General features: G+C 55.2%; 1 protein-coding gene and 1 long non-coding RNA gene across 3 annotated transcripts; both read left to right on the top strand.

Moving 5' to 3' along the window:
* The first annotated feature begins 11,739 nt into the window (after positions 1 to 11,739).
* LOC120498698 lies at positions 11,740 to 13,905 on the top strand. The gene is made up of 3 exons (XR_005626712.1): positions 11,740 to 11,800; positions 12,668 to 12,799; positions 13,453 to 13,905. It is a non-coding gene; the product is annotated as an uncharacterized LOC120498698 (long non-coding RNA).
* Positions 13,906 to 14,040: 135 nt separating this feature from the next.
* Positions 14,041 to 16,652, top strand: HAND1 (heart and neural crest derivatives expressed 1). 2 transcript variants are annotated; one of them, XM_039701593.1, is made up of 2 exons: positions 14,041 to 15,562; positions 16,075 to 16,652. In XM_039701593.1, the coding sequence occupies exons 1-2, from the start codon at positions 15,056 to 15,058 to the stop codon at positions 16,171 to 16,173; spliced, it is 606 nt and encodes a 201-aa protein (XP_039557527.1). In that variant the 5' UTR covers positions 14,041 to 15,055; the 3' UTR covers positions 16,174 to 16,652. The 2 variants fall into 2 exon arrangements, with proteins under 2 accessions (XP_039557527.1, XP_039557526.1); XM_039701592.1 differs by having other exon boundaries at positions 16,072 to 16,650.
* Positions 16,653 to 19,082: the final 2,430 nt, after the last annotated feature.

Genomic DNA, 19,082 nt, shown 5'->3' with positions numbered 1-19,082 from the left:
TAAAAAGTCACCCCGAGACTTGTGCCTCTAAATCCCCTCACTGCCCCCAGGGCTGGAACTGATTTTTGCCCAGGTTTCGGCTCTAGGAAATGTTTCAGTTTAAAAAAACGTTGAAAAACATTAAAACCAGGCCGTATGCACTTATTATAGAGAAAATCCCACACAGATGGACTGCATTGAACCACAAGCAATTATTTTCTGCCGTTCTCGTGGTTAATGAGATGATCAGAAGTCCCGGGCGGCCTTCCTCAGCCTGCAGCCCTGTGCATCATCCTCCTCTTCTGCAGCCTGGGCTGCTCAGCTCTGGCACCAGCCCTGCCAGCCTGGGGCTCCCTGCCAGCGGGCTGAGAGGGCAGCAAAGGCACATCCTTGGTTTTCAGCAGCTGTAAAACTCAGATTTTTGGTTCTGAGCGTGTTTGGGCGTGCCTGTGCATCAGGGAGGAGCTGGCAGGAGTTGGTGCCCTGTGGCAGACCCACAGCCGAGTGGGAGCTGCAGGGGTTTGGCACAGCACGGGTGGCCGAGACAAGAAAAAAAATCACTTTTTTCCCCCTGTACTAAATCAGGTTTGGTGTTGTGCTGCCAGTGGGGACGTGTTTGCCAGGGCTGCTGGGCACATCCCGCTGCTGCTGAGCGGTGGCAGCGAGGGATGGAGAGCCCTGGCCCTGGCTGGCTGTTCACCCCCGGTGCCTCTGCCGGGCTGTGATGCACACTCACTGCTCTGGCATGAGCAGAGCCCGAGGTGGCTGGGCTCTGCACCCTTATCAGCCAGAGCCCTAATTACTGGCCGAACCTCTAATTCCTGGGGCTCGGCCGGTACCTCGTGGCTGGAATTCCCTGAGACAGAAGCTGTTATTGTCCAGATGAGGGGTTTGAAGTCTTGCAAACACAAACCTACCCTCAAAGGGAATTTCTTTCACTGACACTTTCCAAGACAAAGAAATGTTTCTGCCTGGGTTTTTGCAGATGGATCTGGCTTTTTTTTTTTCTTTCTTTCTCCCCCCACCCTGCCTGGATATTTGTTGGGCTGCCTGTGTCTGCTTTCAGTAGGGAAGGGATATGGGCAGGGGTCAGGACCACCACCCCAGTGTGGGGCAGGAGGGCAAACCTCACTGCCAGAGGGGCTGCAGCTTGTTTTACTGGAGTGCTGGGCTCCATCTTACTGGGACTCTGGGGCGGGATCCATCCCAGGGCTCTGGGGCTGTGAGCCCTGCCACTGTGGGGATGCTGTGGGCTTGGGGTGGCAGGCACAGGAGCAGGGTTAGCTGCAGGCTAACCAGTCAGGACAGCCAGGACTGCTCCAGGCTGCTTTTCACAAGGTGTGGAGCTGAAAGTGCTGCTTCCCCTGGTGCCATCACACAGGCACAGGCTGGATGTGGCCCGAGAGAGCCACGTGCCAGCCCTGTCCCAAAGTTCAGTTTATAGCTGGGAAATGTTGGGATCCTTTCTTTGCACCATCCACCTGCTTCCAGCAGGATGGGACACTGCCTGCTCTGACTGGGGCTGGCTGAGCAAAACAGTGAAGGGAAATCCTGTGGCCTTTCTGCAACACGAGTTAATCAAATTGTGCCTTGTTGGCAGCACAGGAGGTGAGAGCCCGGAGCAAAGCTCCTGCTGCCTGTGCTGGGCTAAGGGCAGGCTCTCATATACCAGTGGAATCAGCCATTTAAAGGAGTAATGTGATCAGATGTAGCCACTTATTATAACGGCCTTGGTGACTTTAATGAGGTCCTGCCCAGACTGGATTACCATGGTCACTCATCCATAGTTCATTAGAGCCTGCGAAAGGGGATCCACAAGAAGTCATGAAATACGATCTCCTAATCTCCCCTAAGTAGGAGAAGCCCAGCTATAAAAAAAAAAGCCTTTTAAAAATACCCGTGAAGTGAATAAATCTCCCTTGTGCTAAAAGGCAACGACAGCGGGCCCGTGAGAAGGGGATCTGCTCATGGGATGTCTTTTCCATGCATGCACTTAGAGAGACTTCACACAAGGGTGGTGTGCCTGGGTGGAGGAGCAGGAGACTTTCTAATGGTTTTCTTGGGATTCCTGGGGAAAACAAATAAATAAATAATGTCTGGGAGGAGGAGTAAGACAGGCAGACCTGGTGTCCCCATGGGCAGCAGTGGGCAGAGAGCCTAGAGGAGGAAGGTCTGCCCATCTTGGAGGGATGCCCAGTTTCTGGTGTCCCCCTCTGTTCCAGATGCCTCACCCAGTGTGGGGCTGGATGCATCCTTTATGGGCAGAGAATGGCAGCCAGCTGGCACCCGCCCCTCTCAGGCTGTTCCCAACCAATCCCTTTCCCAGGAAAGGTGGGCTTGGCATTACCCCAGATATCCTGCCCACCAGGATGGCTTTTTGGGGTGATGATGCTTCTCTGAGCATGACACAGCACCTGGTGCCATCAGGTCATGTCTGCAAGTTCCCGAGTCTGAGGACATCACTCCCCTCAGCTGGATTCTGTGTGGAGCAAGGTGGTGGCCCAGGGCCATTTTGGGGTTTGGAGAGCAAGGTATCCCCTGGGACCTGGAGGAAGTGGGGTGGAGCAGCTGGGACAGAGCTGTTCCAACAGCTGGCAGTGATTTCCACAGCTGGCTCTGTTGAGATGATCTGTGTCCAGCCCCACTCCATGGGCAATGGGAAGTGGAACATCCCAATGAATAGAAGAGAAAGCAGAGCTCCAGAAAATATGGGATGAGATCCACAATCCTTGTATTATAGTGCAGGCAGCTCTCTTAACTGGGAAACCCGCACTGCTCCATGGACAAAGGAGCTGGCGTGGCAGCAGGGATGCCAGCGTGGAGGGATGCCCATACAGGACTGCTCAAGCAGCACATGCAAAGAGAAACCCTGAGAAGATTCCCTGTCCACTATAAACTACCCCAGTCTTTATCAGGGAGAGCATTCAGTAAGTGATTAAGTGAAGACTTTATTAATTCTGCTGCAGCTGGGACTGCTCAGGGGCTTAACCTGAAGCATGTGCTCCTCTGGCTGAGGGTCTTAATGTACTTAGTGAACATCTGGATATGGCCCTCCCCTTCCAGACCTTTCTTCTCTCCACGGGCAGTGGGGTTATCTGGAGGGGAAGGAAGCCTGAAAGCCGGCTCTGTCCTCCAGGGCTGCTCTCATTCCTCAGCAGGCCCCAGGGACAATTTGGCAGAGAGGAGCGTCGCGTGAAGGAATGTCCCGTGATGGACGGTGCTTAACGGGACGCCTCCACGTGCACCCCTGGCCACGGGGCAAATCCAGCTGTTCCCAGCAGCCTCCTGGGGTGGAGAGGTGATGGCGAGGCTGCAGGATGCCCACACTCACCCTCACAGCGTGGTGGATGCTTTCCCTGCAGACACCTCTGCGCAGGCACTGGTACCTCTGGACGCGCAGGCTCTGCAGACTCCAAACGCCGAGAAATGTTTGACAGAGCAGCATACATATTCCAAACATTGTTTGATTCATGTTTTAAAGTCTCACTTGCAAGCATACTTCCCCAGCTCAGACATCAATCACTGCAAATATGTTCTTATAAACAAAGCAACACAGACTGACTGTCTCTTCCACCCTTACCATACGCAGGTCACCGGGCAGCACCCTGGGGAGAGGAGCTTCCCAGCACATCCGAGCCCCCCTTGGAGGACACCAGCACAGGTAGCTGAGGAAAAGTAAAGGGAAACCTGCTACCAGTGGCACAGTACCATCCAAGGATATGTGTCCCAAAGCTGAGTCCATCCCTGTGCCAGGAATTACTCGCTCCTGCTGTGCAGCCGCTGCACAAGGGTGCCTGTCCTTGAGGTTACAGCTGTCCCTTCATCTCCTCATCTCACTCCATGGCCCACCCAAACACACACCTCTGCCATTACAGGGATGAGATTTCCCCAGGCAGGGACAGGGGATGAAGTTCTTGATGGTCAGGATGAAGTATTTCCCAGCATGTGGGGTTCCTGCATGCGGCTGCACACTTAAATCAATAATGAGAGCAGAAGCATAATTTCATTTTATGTTTTAACTCTGAATGCCTGGTTATCACATCTAATATCTCAAGAGACGCCCCCCCCTCACCATTAGGGACCTGGTGTGGGCATGGTGCTGCCATAGCTGGCTGCTCCCCATGGTCACTGCACTGTCACCACCAGTCTCCCCATCCCACTGCCTGCAGGGACATGGTGAGATGCTGGGCCATGGTTGTACCTGCTTCCTCCACTACTGTGGACATCCCAGACCCCACAAGCCACAGCCCTTGCTATCACACAGCAGGGACCCACACTTAAATCAATAATGAGAGCAGAAGCATAATTTCATTTTATGTTTTAACTCTGAATGCCTGGTTATCACATCTAATATCTCAAGAGACGCCCCCCCCTCACCATTAGGGACCTGGTGTGGGCATGGTGCTGCCATAGCTGGCTGCTCCCCATGGTCACTGCACTGTCACCACCAGAGTCTCCCCGTCCCTGCAGGGACATGGTGAGATGCTGGGCCATGGTTGTACCTGCTTCCTCCACTACTGTGGACATCCCAGACCCCACAAGCCCCAGCCCTTGCTATCACACAGCAGGGACCCCAAAGTACATGCAGCTCTGGGGCCACCCCTGCCACCAGCTGGGCACCCCAAGAATCTGGACAAAAGTGGTAAGACATGGCAGGGACAGTGGAAAAAAAAATCTCTGCTCCAAATTCATGGGGTTTGGAGGCTTTTTAAAGCAAACTCCCTTTTTTTAGGATGCTCCAGCAAAGTTCAGGATCCTGTGGGTAGGTGACTCTCGCACTTCTCAGCCCTCTGTTTAGGAAAAATAAATAGGAAAGAATCCAGAGGCGGTGCTTTCCTCCGGCTCCGCGAGATGGATCAGCGCTTGCCACTGCAGCAAAACTGTCCCACCGTGATCTAACCCAGTGCTTTGTCCTGAAATGCTCTGCCACGGCTGAATACATGACTCCTCTGGAGCAGGGTGACACATTCCAGCCCCAGACAGTGACACTGACAGATGCAATCAGCCTGCAAGGTTTAATGGGAACACGGCGCTGGTGGAGCCGGCAGCGGGAAATTTATGAGGAATTCACCAGAGGAAGAGGGGAATGAGCAGTGTTTGCTGATGCACGAGGGAGGAAAATCCCAGCAGGGCAGCAGCTGAGCCATGGCATGGTGGCATTTACTGGGGGCAAATCGGTGGCAGGGTGCTGGCCATGGGGAGGGAACAGCAGCGTGGTGGGACCAGAAAGGGGTCCCAGCCCTCAGCCACAAAAAGAGCATCTGGGAGGAAGCTCTGTGGCCATCTCCTGCATGGGAAACGCTGGCCCTATGTCCCACCACAACTCCTAAATTGAGTTAACCCCATCCTGCTGCCCAGCATATCCAGAGCTGCTTTTTCAGAACGGCAATGCTCTTTCTGCCAGGTTTTGGGCAGGCTCAAACTCTCCCAGGTCAGGAGCTACATCTAACAGATCTCTGGGGCTCATCCAGCCCAGGGCTGAGCACCAAACTGCTGATGGGAACCTGCTCACTGCCTAAGCTCCCTATTTCAGCCAGGGCACTAAGGCCAGAGAGATTTTGGACACGTACATCCCAGGTTTTCTTCCTCCACTCTTGCCCTGCACCCCTGTCAGTCGGACAGAGGGCCAGTATCAGTCTCCATCTCTCCTGACTCAGCCCAGCACCAGCTGCGATGGCCTGAGATAGCAGCAAGTGGCTCAGCCATAGGGCTCCGGGGGCAATTAGAGAGGAGACAGCTCCTGCCTGCACCCAGCTCCTTCCCACACCCCAGGGCAGGGCTTGAAACCTCTGGAACCTGCTGGGGGGCTCGGGGGGCTGCATGCTTTGGGATACTTCCCCACAGAGGGGTGAGCAGGGCGGTCCCACCCCAGCTCCCACAGCCAGCACGGTCTGACAAGGCTGTGAGGAGGGAAGGAGAGGGGAAAAAATGTCTCATTGCTGTAAGGAGATTTACTGGGCTTGTTATCAGCACAGGAAGAGCCAGAGCTTAGGGGCAAACGGGAGATGCTTTGCCTATTGCGGTGTTTTTTCCTACCGCGCTCTGAGCCGGCTCAAGCAGCACAGGCAGGCGGCACACTCGGCTCCAGTGCTCCCTTTCCACCACCTCCATGTGAGCCCTGTCGCCTCCAGCTTTCTGCTTGCAAAGGCAGGGGCTGCTCAGGGCCCAGAGCATCCTTTAAAAAGTGCTTTGTGTTTAGGTGCTGGTGTCCATAAGCCCAGCTGAGCCCCTGGCGTGGCCGAATGCTGAGCCCAGCTCACCTGGCTGCTCTCCTCATCCACCACATTTGTGTCTCAGCAGCTGCTTTTAACCTGGATTGGGGTTTGTCACCACAGCCAGGACCAAGAGATGGGTGGTTATGAGGCTTTTGTGGGGCTTCCCAATTCTGCTGCCTGTTTGCACTCACACCATTGTCACCACACCACTCCTGGGTTGGACCTTGGGGATTATTTCCATGAGATCTCAAGGCTGTGGAAGGTTGGGAATGAAGGGTTTCTTTTTTCCTGGTTAGAAGGAGAGTTATATTTTGTGCTTATTTGAAGCTCCTGCAAGCACCTCGGGGAGTATGTGTGTGCTGGAGAGCCAGTGCATTTTAGGGGGCACATGAGGGAGCGGGGGAGAAACAACTTCCTCATCCCATAGACATCATGATAGCATCCATGGAATTAAAACAAGGTCTGAGCAAGAGAAATGCACCCACAAAGGCCTTTATCTGGCAGAATCAGAGCTCAGCAGCAGCACGGGAAGCAGCGTGCAGCTCACAGGAGACCCAGCCCATCTAGAGTTTCGGCTCTGGTTAATGACACAGCAAATCGAGCCTGTCATCTTTAGACAAGATGTTTCTTGTCCTTTTGGCCCAAGAAAATAATCACCACCCTCTAAAACTGCAGTTTCACAGTGGTGTAGCCCTTTCTCCCCCCGTCCCCTCCAGAAGAAAGGTGGGGGCAGCAGCTCTTGGGGTGGGAGGACACGGCACTGGGGGCTCCCCACCCTCCACCCACGATTTCAGCATCACACCAAGCAGATGAGGCTGGGCCAGCTTCCTCCTGGAGAGCCACAGCGAGGTGGAGCGCCCATCCAGAGGATCCCAGCTCCCCAATAAATTGGCAGGTTCAGGCAAATCCGTGAGGAACAAATTCTCCCTAACTCCATGGGTGTTGGGCTCCTGGCAGGGTTCACCAGGCTGGGCTTGCTGCACAGGAAGGGCAGCTGCATGGCAAAACTTCACTGCCAAAGGCCCTGGCATAGAAATATTTGTGATTTCCTAAATCACAGACTGATGCCACTAGCAGAAAAAGCAGCACCATATATATACACAGATACACACACACATGCTATATATACTTCTTTATATTTACATCTACAATAGTAATTATATTTGTACTTACATTTATTTTATTTTTTATAAATAAAACAAAACATTGATTTATAAAAAATATAGAAAATATTGATATGTATATACAAGTTTATTCTTATATATATGTATAAATACTGTATCAGGATTGCTGGTGTGCATATTGCTGGCTTAGGAATTACTGTGGGGGGTTTTTTGTGCTCTAGATATAACATGGAGTATGTTAAAAACAAACAAACAAAAAAAAAAAAAACCCCAAAAAACAAAAAAAACAACCAAAACCCAAAACAAACCTAAGAAGGGCTTAAACACCTTGTTGGAAAATGGTTTTTGTTTGTTCCAGGGTGAGTGTTCTCAGCTCCTGCATATGATGGGCTCTGCAGAGAGGCCACAGGAGCTCTGGAGCAAGATCAGAGTGGGGCTGAACGCTGGTACAAAATCCCTCCCTGCCAGAAGTCACCCCTGCAAGCCTTCACCCTGATGGAAAATGCACTGTGCTGAAGTCAGGGATACTCCAGCAGCTGGGACAATCAGCAGGGAAGTGCTGGTGGTGGCCATGCTGGTGCCAGCACCCACCAGCTTTGTCCATGTCCCACAAAACATCCCTGGAGCCGCTGCACCGCCAGCACGGTGGATTTCACAACATTTCCCCAGGAGTGTTTGGATTCAGGGTGTAAAACAAACCACGTTTGTCCAAACAAGATGCTTCTTGCAGGGATGGCTATTTTGGGTTGGGTGTTTTTTATTTTAATGGCCTTTCAAAGAGCAGAACTGCTTTGCACGAAGCTGCTCCAAATGTTTCCAAGCAAAGTTTAAGAGAAAACTGGAGTTTCACTTAAGAGGGTTTTAATGGGCAAGGCTTGTTTTTCCTTCATGTTCCCTGCTCTTCTTGGAAAACCAGGAGCCAGGAGAAGAAAGGTCTTCAGCTCACAGCAAACGATTTTGTTTCAGTTTTGAGAAGTAGGGAGGGATCAGCATTTTTATGGGAGCAATTTATTTCCTTCCAATAAGCTCCATTTCACAGAGTTTTTTTCTCCAGAGCATGTTAGGAGGAGTCACATATTTACTGTGTATATTGATATACAATAAAAGCCTTATTCTTTGGAGGTCTGGATTCACTTTTTACAGCATGTCCCATCCTGTGACTGCCTGGATGCAAGGAGGTACAATGTCCATGGTGACACCATGGACCAAGCTGACAAAAGGACACTCAGTGCCTCTGTGCTTTTTTGCCCCAAAATCTCCCCACTTCCCCCCATGTCTATGAAGGCAGCAGCACAGCCATGCTGGGTGCTGGATCCCAGTTTGAGATGGGGAATAATGAGCTCTGGGGAGGCTTCTGCCACCTCCCATTTATAAAACAGGGGAAGAGGGTGGGAAAAAGCACTAAAATTATTTAAGACCCCCAACTCCCAAATAATTTTCTGTTACAAAAAAAAAAAAAGTATTAACAGATGCTTGTTAATTCTTAAAACCATCTCAATCCAACCTTGGAAAACCCATCTTGAGAGTCTTGCTGTAATGGCTGGCCCGGCAGCTGCACAGACATCTCAGGATGCACTGGGGGGAACCAAGGGAAAATCAGTCCCTCTGCTCCCATGGAAGTGAGCAGTAACTCCTGCACCTGAGCAGAGAGAAAAACTGGAATTTTGAGAGAGCTGAGTATAACCAGGATACTAAGACACCACTAATAGTCCTCATCCTCCTACCCTGGCACAGTTGGGATGGAATAGCCAGACCTGGCATGAGACACTGTGTGATGAGAACTGGAGCTGCCTGAAAATCTTAGAGACAAAATGAATTAAAAACCCCATGTGGATCCACACAGAGAGGAAGGAGGGAAGTAGGGATCCCAGGACATGGTCCCACCACAGGGAAACATGGACAGGATGCTGTTCCCTGGCTCTGGCTGCTCTGCAGTGCCAGCACATCACACTGAGCCTGTGACACAGCAAAGCCCTGTTAAAAACATCCCAACATTTTTTGGTGGTCAGGACCACTGTCAGCAGCCTTTTCTCACCACAAAGGCATTTACCTGCAACGTCACACAGCCAGGGTGCAGAGCAGGAGCTCACCCACTGAGCCAGGCCAGTCCCTGTGCCAGGGACAGTAGCAATGGGACAGGAGGGAAGCCCTCTTTCAAGGAATGTGGGATGCTGGTGTAACAGGGACCAGGGAAATCCCTCAGGAACACGTGATGTTGTGGTACCTGGGCTTGGAAGGTCCCTGAGCTCCTGGAGTTGGAAGGAGTGGGAAGGGAAGTCCCCACAGTGGCACCACCAGGATTAATGGAGAGCAGCGGGAGAGGGAGAAGGACACGTCTCATGTCATGACCCACCTCCCCTTCCCCACCAGCACATAGGAGATGACCCAAAGCTGCATTAAGGGAAGGGTTGGAAGCAGCAAGTCCAGCTCTGCCCATCCAAACCCAGAAATTTGTCTCCAGCTATGCCCCAAACCAGATGCTTTTGTTGAAGACGCCAGGAGCTGCCTTAATAAGCGCTTATGCAATCCTTCTGAGCAGAGGAAATGTCTTTCCCAATCCCCAACCATTAGCAGTTGGCTGATGCCCTGGAGCAGGACATTTTAGAGCCCTTGTAAATTTGCTTCAGGAGTGGAAAGTGGTTGGAGAAGGGAAAGGCACTGTTTTTTGTCAGAAACCTGAATCATCTGGGAGCTCTTCTCCACTATTCCCCATGAGTGGAGAGTTACCACCAGGAGCCAGCAGCCAAACCGTGCCCTGGGCCAGGTGATCAAGGATGGGAGAATGATAGTGGCAGCTTGTACCCCTGGGTCAGCAGCCAGCCTCAAGGTTTTGGGGATCAGTGTTTGTCTAAGCAAGGAATCTGAGTGGGAAAGAAGAGGTTTTAGGGTAGGAGCATCACTCCTGATTCCATGCAAAACTTCTTTCAAGAAGAGACATCTACCAGGGAACAACTGGACCCACTCTCCATGCATGTGGCTGTCCTGGGCTGCCAGACAGAGCTCATGGACTGGGTTTTTCTGTCATCTCCAATTAGGTGTCTATGACAGGTAATTTGATATAAATAGAAATTCCCCTTATGGCAGGTGGAGCCTCCTTCCACTGACTTCCATGGCAATCAGATGAGGGAACAGCTCTGCTTTAAGTGAGACTCAGGGCACCCATGCCAGTCTAGAGCAATGATTTTGGGGCTGGTTCCAGTGGTGAGGCTGCTGTTACCTTCCCTTTACCTGTTGTTTGCATCCAAACCTAATCGCCAATTGACATGAGCCATCTTTGAGGAGCTGCTGCTCCATCAGCACAATGAGCCATTGTTGAAATGGCTGCAGCAATTTTCCAGGTTAATTTATGGCCGCCACACCCCATTAGCAGCAATAAATGTGGAACCCGGTTTTGCCAAAATTGTGAGTTACGATTTTTCAAATAAATACATTTTCCTATAAACCAGCTTTCTGTTTAGTTTGAATGTTCCTCACAGACACATCCATCTACATAAAATACACAGGAGAGGAAGCTGAGCTGTGACTTTGCTCTGATGACATAAAAACTTTTGTAAACACAATGTCACTTACAGTACTAGCAAAGAGAGAGCCCAAAAAATAAACAGTGAGTGCCTGGCCCGTCCCTTCAGGAGCACACGGAAAATTTAATACTTTTTTCCGTAAAGCTTTGTTTTCCTTTTGATTTATCCACGCAAGACAGTGGCTGTTTGGCCATAAATAGATGGCATTTCTTGAGGGGCAATGGTTACAGTCATCATGTGTGTCGCCACAGGGGTGGCACAGGAGGGGTGTGGGCAGAGGAGATGCTGTGGGTTGCTGCTGGGAACAGGAACATCCAGGCACAGCCCTGTGTTCACCCCCCATTCCTCCTGCTCCTTCCACGGGGCTCTGACAGACTCTGCCTCACTGGGAGTTGCTCCTGTGGTGCTGGTGCAGAATTAAGCAGCCCAGCAGTGCAGCCTGGGGGACACAGGCAGTGCGTGGGCTCAGGAGAGCGTGGGCACCAGCAAGTGTGAACTGTGCAGCACCCCTCACCCCTGTGAAACCCAGCCTGGCACAGCAGGACGTGTGGCAAACCCTGCTGGGGATGAGGGATGCCCTGAGTGGGCTTTTGCAGCCCAGCCTTGGCTGTGACCCCGGAGTTCATTGCTGATCAAACTTACTTGATTCTGTTCACTTCTGCAGGTTCTCTCGCTCCTCACATTGCCAGGAGGAAAAGAATCCCCCAGACAGAGAGCTCTCTGCAGCTCTCCTTGAAGCAGACTCTGCCTCAGTTTCCCAAGGGTTTTTGCCACCGTCCCCCGAGGCCTCTGAGAGCAGAACTGTTAGGAAGGTGCTGAGTGATTATTATTGCATTATTCCAGGCAAGTGCTATAAATACCCAGGGGCACCTTTAGACACAACCCAGCTGCCCAGGGGAGCTGGCTCAGCCCTGCTCTGCGCCTGCCCTGCCTGAGGAGGGATCAGTGGAGGAGTGAGGAGGTACCCTGGGCACCACCTGATGGGGGACACGGTGTGGGAATGTGGGGTGGCAGGGCTGGGACCCTCCTGGCTGCACCCTGGCCCTTCAGAGGAGCTCGGGCTGGGGGGGATGTGGGTGCAGCAGGGTGCTGGGATGCTGCAGGGAGACGCTAACAAGGAAGACAAGGGGAATATTTTACGGGGCTGCAATGTAAACAGAGCTGGAGCAGAGCCCCTTTTTATGGAGTCCCTGTCCTGCCAGGGCATCTGCCAAGGCCCTGATTTACGCTCCTATTTAGATAAGGGAGCCGGAGGGGGGAGCAGAGCTGGCGTCAAAGTCACAGGACAGCGGGGCTGCCGCTGGCTGCACTCTGATAAGGAGGTGTCTGAGGGGCCAGGGCCAAAACCTCAGCTCCTGGCCCAGAAATGGGGATGGATGCAGGGCTTGGTGGCCTCTGCCGGGTTTGGGGTGCTGGGGTTCACAGAGACCTGGGATAACCTCACTCCCAGCATGAAGCATTGGCCCCCTCACCATCACCTGGCCATGAGGGCAGGAAATCTTTCTCTGATTTGAAGGAAAACAGGTGGAGAGAAACGTGGTTCCTCCTGCCATGCCAGCCATAAATCTCCTAATCCAAACTGCTCGGCGTTTTCTCCCCCATGCGAGTGGGGAGATGTGAAATTAAGGAAACTCACCAAAAGTTTGAGAAGTGCTAAATTTGGACGCCATGACAAAGGCAGTCTGGTTTGATTTAGAAGGTGTCGGCATGAAAAGGGCTCTGGTTTTATTATTTTATTAAAACGCGAAAGATTAGAATGATTTTCCAAAGGAAAAATCAACCCTTTGGTCCCACTATTTGCTCAGCTGAGCACTTCGAAACTCTGCAGGGTCCAGGGACCTCCACCAGGGAGTGGATTAAGCAAAATAATGCCCAGGTTTGGGCTGGACTTACCTGGCTTGGCAGCTGGAGGTGACTCTGGTGCAGGGCTCGAGGTGACAGCTCCCAGCTGGATGTGGCTGTAAGTGGCCTGTGCAATGCAGGGCTGTGGGGATGAAAAGGGTATTTTTGGGAGGTATTTCTAGAGCTGGGGCTGGGTGCCACAGACTCTCACCTGTCAGGGCTGGGGAGAAGCTCAGTGAGGAGCCTGGGTGGTTTGGAAGAGGAGCAGGGCTCCACAGGTGATGCTCTGCCAGCACGGAGAGGTGAGGCGTGAAGTGGGACCCCTGAACTTCTCCCAGGTGGAGAGAAGAGCTGGCTCCCATCAGCTCCGAGCCGGGCTCGGGGATCCCACCTACCCACGGCTGCTTGGAAGGAAATCGGGGACACGACGCCCTACCCTACCCAAGCCTGGCTCTAGCAGCAGAGTAATCACTAGCAAATGTTTGCAGGGCGCTCGTTTAAAGGGGATGGGGAAGCGGGGGCTTTGCAGCAGCTGGGAACAAAGCAGGGGGGGAACAAAGCTGGGCAGATCCGGCACGGCCGCTCCCCCCCAGCCGCCGGGAGAACCGGAGACCTGCGTGCACCCTGCCCGGCCCCCCCAGCCTCCTGCCCCCGCAACTCGCCTTGTAACAGCTAACGATGGAAAATCCGAGGCATTTAAGTGGCTCCCGAATCCGCCCGGGAACCGTGATTGAGAGAAGTCAAATAAAATTTGTCATCTTTAAAATGCAGGAGGACGTTAATGGTGTGTTAGCCCGGATGATTAATACAAGCGCCTGCAAACAACCCTCCAACGTTTCCACCCTCCGCTGCAAGATGAATCGCTGGAAAGCGCCGTTAATCGCTAACATACCTTGGGCCCAAAGCCCCTTCCTGCCCCGCCGTGCTGGGATCCCGCTGCCGTGCCCAGCCTGTCCCCTCTGCAGCCGCTGCAGCCAGGGCAGGGGTCAGCCCCAGCTGTGGCCCGGCTCTGGGACATCGTCCTGGGGATCTGTCACCCATGGGTGCAGAGGCGAGCAGGATGTGCTGTCCACTTCAGGGCCCCTCCCTGGGCTTGGGTTTGGGACTGTGGTGAAGTACAAGACCCCAACCCCAGCGTGTCCCCCCAGCCCTTTCGTGGCCAGGCTGGGACAGGGAAACACAGGGCAGGTCCTCCCTTCCCTGCTGTAAATACATTCATGTGCATGGCCAGTATAGTTTTTATATATTTATGTACCTACGCAGTGTCTGTGCACGGGTGAGCAGCACACACACGTGTGTTTATAAGCCGTGTGTGTGATGGGTGTGCGTGTGCCACACGTGTGTGTCATGTACTTATAATGACATTGTGCATGTGCCACATGTGTGTGTGTCATGTACTTATAATGACATTGTGCATGTGCCACATGTGTGTGTGTCATGTACTTATAATGACACCGTGCATGTGGCACATCCGTGCTGCTGGTGTATGTAACATATATGGGTGCACGAGTGTGACGTGTTTGTGGAGTGTGTGCACAGCACAGAGTTGTGTGGTGCATGCAGCATCTTTGTGGTGCATGTGGGCAACGTGTGCAGTTCAGCGGTGTGAGCAGCAGTGCATGGTGCAACCAGCACCAGTGCAGTGTGGAATTGTGCAGCGTGCACTGCACAGCGTGGCTGCGTGCTGTGCACGCGTGCAGTGCACATCCCTGTGCAGCTGTGCAACACAGGCGAGGGCCAGGAGCCCCATGTGCAGGCAGGGAGCCCACCTCCCATCCCTGCCGCCCCAGCCTCAAGGGTGCCTCTCCTGCCTCACTCCGATACCTTCGCCCCGCTTTCCTCCCCATCCCCTGGCATCCTCCCAGCCCCGCTGCTCTCCTCTCCCTCGGCCCGGCCGTCGGAGGTCCGGACATCCACCAGCGGCTGCCCCGGCCGGCTCTCGGGGGGCTCGGACACCCCCGCCCCAGCGGGAACCGGAGCTCCGGGACGGGGGTGCGGTGCCCCTCGGTTCTTCCTCACCCCCTTCTCCTGAGAGCGAGGAGCGGGCGGGAGCCAGGGCCGGCGGGGAGGTGTGAGCCCAAAGCCCCGAGCCCGGCGCACGCCCCCTCCGCCGCTCCGCTCCCCCCGGGGCCTCCGCGCATCCTCCCCTGCCCATTGGCTCCGCGGCGGGGGGGCCGCGGCCCTATATAAAGGCAGGGTCGGGAGGCTCCAGAAGGGGTTAAAAAAACCCCCAAACAACAAACCCAAAACCCCAAAGCCCGCAGCCGCCTCCGGAGCCGCGCTCCCCGCAGCCCGCCGCGCCCGCCCGGCGGGGAGCGCCTCCCGCCCGGCCATGGAGCGCTGCTGAGCGGCCCCCGGGCCGGCGGAGCGGATCATGAACCTGGTGGGGGGCTACCAGCATCACCACCACCACCACCATCACCACCACATGCTGCACGACCCTTTCCTCTTCGGGCCGGCGGCGCGGTGCCACCAGGAGCGCGCCTACTTCCCCGGCTGGGTGCTGAACCCGGCCGAGGCCGCCCCCGAGCTCGCCGGGCAGAGCCCGAGCTACGGCCCCGCCGAGTACGGCCCGGCCGGCCCGGGGCGGCTGGAGGCGCTCAGCGGCCGCCTGGGACGGCGAAAAGGAGTCGGGGCACCCAAGAAGGAGCGGCGGAGGACGGAGAGCATCAACAGCGCCTTCGCCGAGCTCCGCGAGTGCATCCCCAACGTGCCCGCCGACACCAAGCTGTCCAAGATCAAGACCCTGCGCCTGGCCACCAGCTACATCGCCTACCTGATGGAGGTGCTGGCCAAGGACAGCCAGCCCGGGGACACCGAGGGCTTCAAAGCCGAACTCAAGAAGGCGGACGGCAGGGAGAACAAGAGGAAAAGGGAGACGGTAAGAGGCGGATCGGGACCCGCGTCCCTGCTCGCCGTGGGCCAGGAGCGGGCAGGAAAAACCCCGGGGCTGGGGGGAAAAATCCTCTAAAATCTCCCGGCCTCGCTGAAGCCTTTTTCCCCAGCGTAATTACATCAACAACAACAATTATAATAATAGTAATAACAAATCTGTGAAGGGAAAACTCGTCGAAAAATAGCCCTTCCGACGGGCCGGGTGGGTTGCCGAGCTCTTTCCGCGAGGGGTCAGCCCGCGGGTCCGGGACTGCCCCGGTCTGTCCTTCACCTCCCCGGTGAATCGCTCTCCCAGGACGAGCGATGCGGAGCCAGGGCGGCCGCTTCTCCCCGTGCTGCGGCGGGCGGGTGGCGGGCTGGGGACCTCTACAGCCCCTCTTTGTCCCCGGGCTGGCAAAGCCGCTCGGAGCTGCAGCTCCTGCAAGGGGCGGGCGGGCGGCCCGGGACCCCACTCCGTTCCTGACCGCTCCTTTCTCCCTATCTCCTCTCCCGCAGCAGCCCGAGGTCTATTCGCAGCCTCTGGGTCACGGCGAGAAGAAGCTGAAGGGCCGGACGGGCTGGCCCCAGCAGGTCTGGGCTCTGGAACTGAACCCCTGAGAGCTGCCCCGCCCGCCCCTCCATGTGCAATGCCGGAGAGAGCCCAGCCCGGCCCCGGAGCCCATCCAGGCGCAGGACACGGGGAGCCGGCCCGGCTGCCCCCGGCCCGGGGGATGCTCCGCGGGAGAGGCGAGAGCGCTTCGCGGGCTCGGTGCTGCCCGCCTCGCCGGCAGCGGGACCAGCCGGGCCCTTTCCCCCGTTCCCTTCCCGCATTTGCAGTAATCGTTGCTCCCTCCCGCGGCTCCTGCCCTGCCGGGCCGGACTGGAACGGTTCGATTCGTTCGCTGTTGTAAATACGAGCTCCCCATCCCCTCTCCCCGTCCGCTGCCTGACCGACGTGCGGCTGCGGTGAAACTACCTAGAGGTGCATTTGGGAACACTCCTGTGCCGGGTTTTCTACCTCAGATCTGCATGACCACTTCCCGAGGGACCGAGCGCGCCACACCACGTATTTAAAACTGAATAGCTAAAAAAAAAATAATAAAATAAAATTTAAACTTTATGCAAACGGCCTCGGGTCCGAGCCCTCTGCTTTCCCCTGCTCCGGCAGTCGCGCTGGTCTGGCCGGGTCCCCTGTGCTGCCCACAGGGATGCTGCGGGATTAAAGACATCCCTGAAGTCACTATTCTGCTGCGGGGCCGATCCATGTCAGGGAATTCCTCCTTGGGGAGCTCGGGATCCTTTCAGACTCGTTTATGCCGTCCTTGCTCTCGGCAGGAGCTGGTGGAGCTCTGCAAACGTGTACCCGCGACCTCCTCCGGGGCGCGGACTCTGCCCGGCCCTTCCACCCCTTCCTTCCCTCCCAGGAGCCCAGCTAGAGGGACTGGACTCGTATTTGGCTTGGGGAAGGATGGCAGGATCAGGCCTTTCCAGCGCCTGGATGGCACCACAGAGCGGCGGAGCCCCGGGTTTCGTTGCTGAGAGCGGAGAGCCGGGGCTCGGCTCCCCTGTCCTGCCGGGGCAGCCCGCCCGGCCCTGGCACCGGCAGCGCTTTCTGACAGGGATCCCCTGTTGGGCGCTGCCCCGGCCGCATTTGGAAGGAGCAGCGTCCCCTCCTCGCCATCCGAACGCGATGGATGCCGCCAGCCTCAGACACAGCAACGCTCACGCAGCACAAATTCTGCCACCACTCAGGCGTAAATCCTTAATAATTAAAGCCAAAACCTCACCACTGGGCACACACGGTGCTCCCACCAAAGAGTCCAAGACGTGCGCGCACGGCTCAGAGCCTGATCCTGCCTTCCCAGCCTGGCCACGCCGCCGCTCCCAGAGACACCGGGATAAACCCTGACCCTCGGGAGGCTGCCTGGGGCAAAGAAAAACAGCACGGGAAAATGTGCACATTATTTATTCTAGGGCTAATCCGAGGGCTCACAGCAGAGATTTTTACATTTTCTGTTTGAAACCAAGCTTTTGATTGCGACTAAAGGTATAGAAATAATAATGCAACTTCTGTAAAATACTGGCACATCGATTAATCTGCACACACCAAAAATACCCCAGCTCACCCATCGGGGAGCGGCTTGGGTTTTATAGCCACTTTGTGTACAAATAGAGATGGAGGAACACACAAACATTGTGGGGTACCAGTGTAATTAACTCTCGACGAAGAAGAATCTGGCTGCGTAAATCAGCCTTCCCTCGCTCCGGAGCCGCTGCACGGCTGCCTTCCCTGCCCCTGATCTATTTTCTGATCCCTTTGAGCGAGGCTGAGATGAAAATTGACTGCCAGAGAAGAGCAATGCCCGCCCGCAGTGGAACTTTTTGTTTGAGCTATAAGAGGTTTAGCATGATAACACTTCCATGAGTGAAGTAGAGTAGGGCACTCCTAAACCCGAATGCATTCAAGGGGAAAAAAAAGAAAATAAAAAAAAAAAGGAAACTTACAGAAAGTCAGCCTCAAAGATCCTATTTTATGTCTCAGTTTCAGTGTCTCCTAAAGGCTGGGTTCTTATGGGAAAGCTCCCAAGCTGTCACTAACACTACAGCCCAGCGCCCCATAAATGTGTCCGCAGTCCTGTTCACATGTGCCAGCCGGTATCCGTGTATCCATACAGCTCCAACCGGGGCTGCCCTTCTGTAGCGATGAGGGAAAGGATTAAACGGGGACTCGGGACTTGCTCTGCTGTGAGGCAAAGGTGACAGTGCCCGGGAATCGTGTCCCCGGTGCCGGCACACCGCGGTACATCCCTCTCAGCCGGCGCTTTCACCCCACCAGAAACCTCCGCTGGTTTTTACCTTGTGTGTTTCCAATTTTGCTTCTGGGAAGGAGCGCCCTGCACAGCCAAGGGCCATGTTCTGCCTGCATCCGCAGGAATTTTTCTTTTCTTACCACAGGTTTCTGGTGGTGGTACCTGCTGGGGAAGGTGTCCCCAGCGCCAGCCTCCCCCGCTCCTCGGGATTTTGCAAGGAAATCGCTCTCCGTTTCCACGGCTGCAGAGGATTTCCCTGCCCAGCAAAGGGGTTTTCCTGTGAGGTAGTGGCTCAGCGTTTGGGGGGAGAGAGGGGAAAAAACCCCACTAAACATTTCCTGTAGCCTCGGGCTTCCCCGCTGCCCAAAGCGCTTTGGAAGGGCTGAGTTTGCCAGCAGCGAGCTCCTCCCCAGCTCCGGGGGCCGGGCCGGGGAGCCGAGATTGCAGCCCAGCCTAGGATGGGGTCACCCCTTCACCCCCAGAGGGAGAGGGGCTGCAGGGAGCCCTGCACAGGGCCAGCCTCCCTTCCTTCCTCGGGCTGCGAGCCCCGGCTGGGAGCGGCAGAGCTCCGGGGCCGCCGGCACCGCAACTCCCTGGAAGAGCGCTGTGGCCACCGGCTTTGGGGTTTTGGCTACCGAAGTGCCTAGCTCATGGCTCAGGGGGGATGGCCCTGCGCATACCTGCGGCCCGACCCTGCCGTGAACTTGGTGCGGCTGC

The sequence above is a fragment of the Passer montanus genome, unplaced genomic scaffold (assembly GCF_014805655.1).
Source record: "Passer montanus isolate IOZ18808 unplaced genomic scaffold, ASM1480565v1 scaffold15, whole genome shotgun sequence".
Lineage (NCBI taxonomy): Eukaryota > Metazoa > Chordata > Aves > Passeriformes > Passeridae > Passer > Passer montanus.
This window is presented reverse-complemented; position numbering and strand designations above follow the sequence as displayed.

What these genes read in the sequence shown, in the direction of transcription:
- HAND1 (XM_039701592.1), top strand. Translation starts at nt 15,056, where the DNA reads ATGAACCTGGTGGGGGGCTACCAGCATCACCACCACCACCACCATCAC. An exon ending in ACAAGAGGAAAAGGGAGACG is followed by an intron (nt 15,563 to 16,071) that starts GTAAGAGGCGGA and finishes CCTCTCCCGCAG; the next exon opens with CAGCCCGAGGTCTATTCGCA.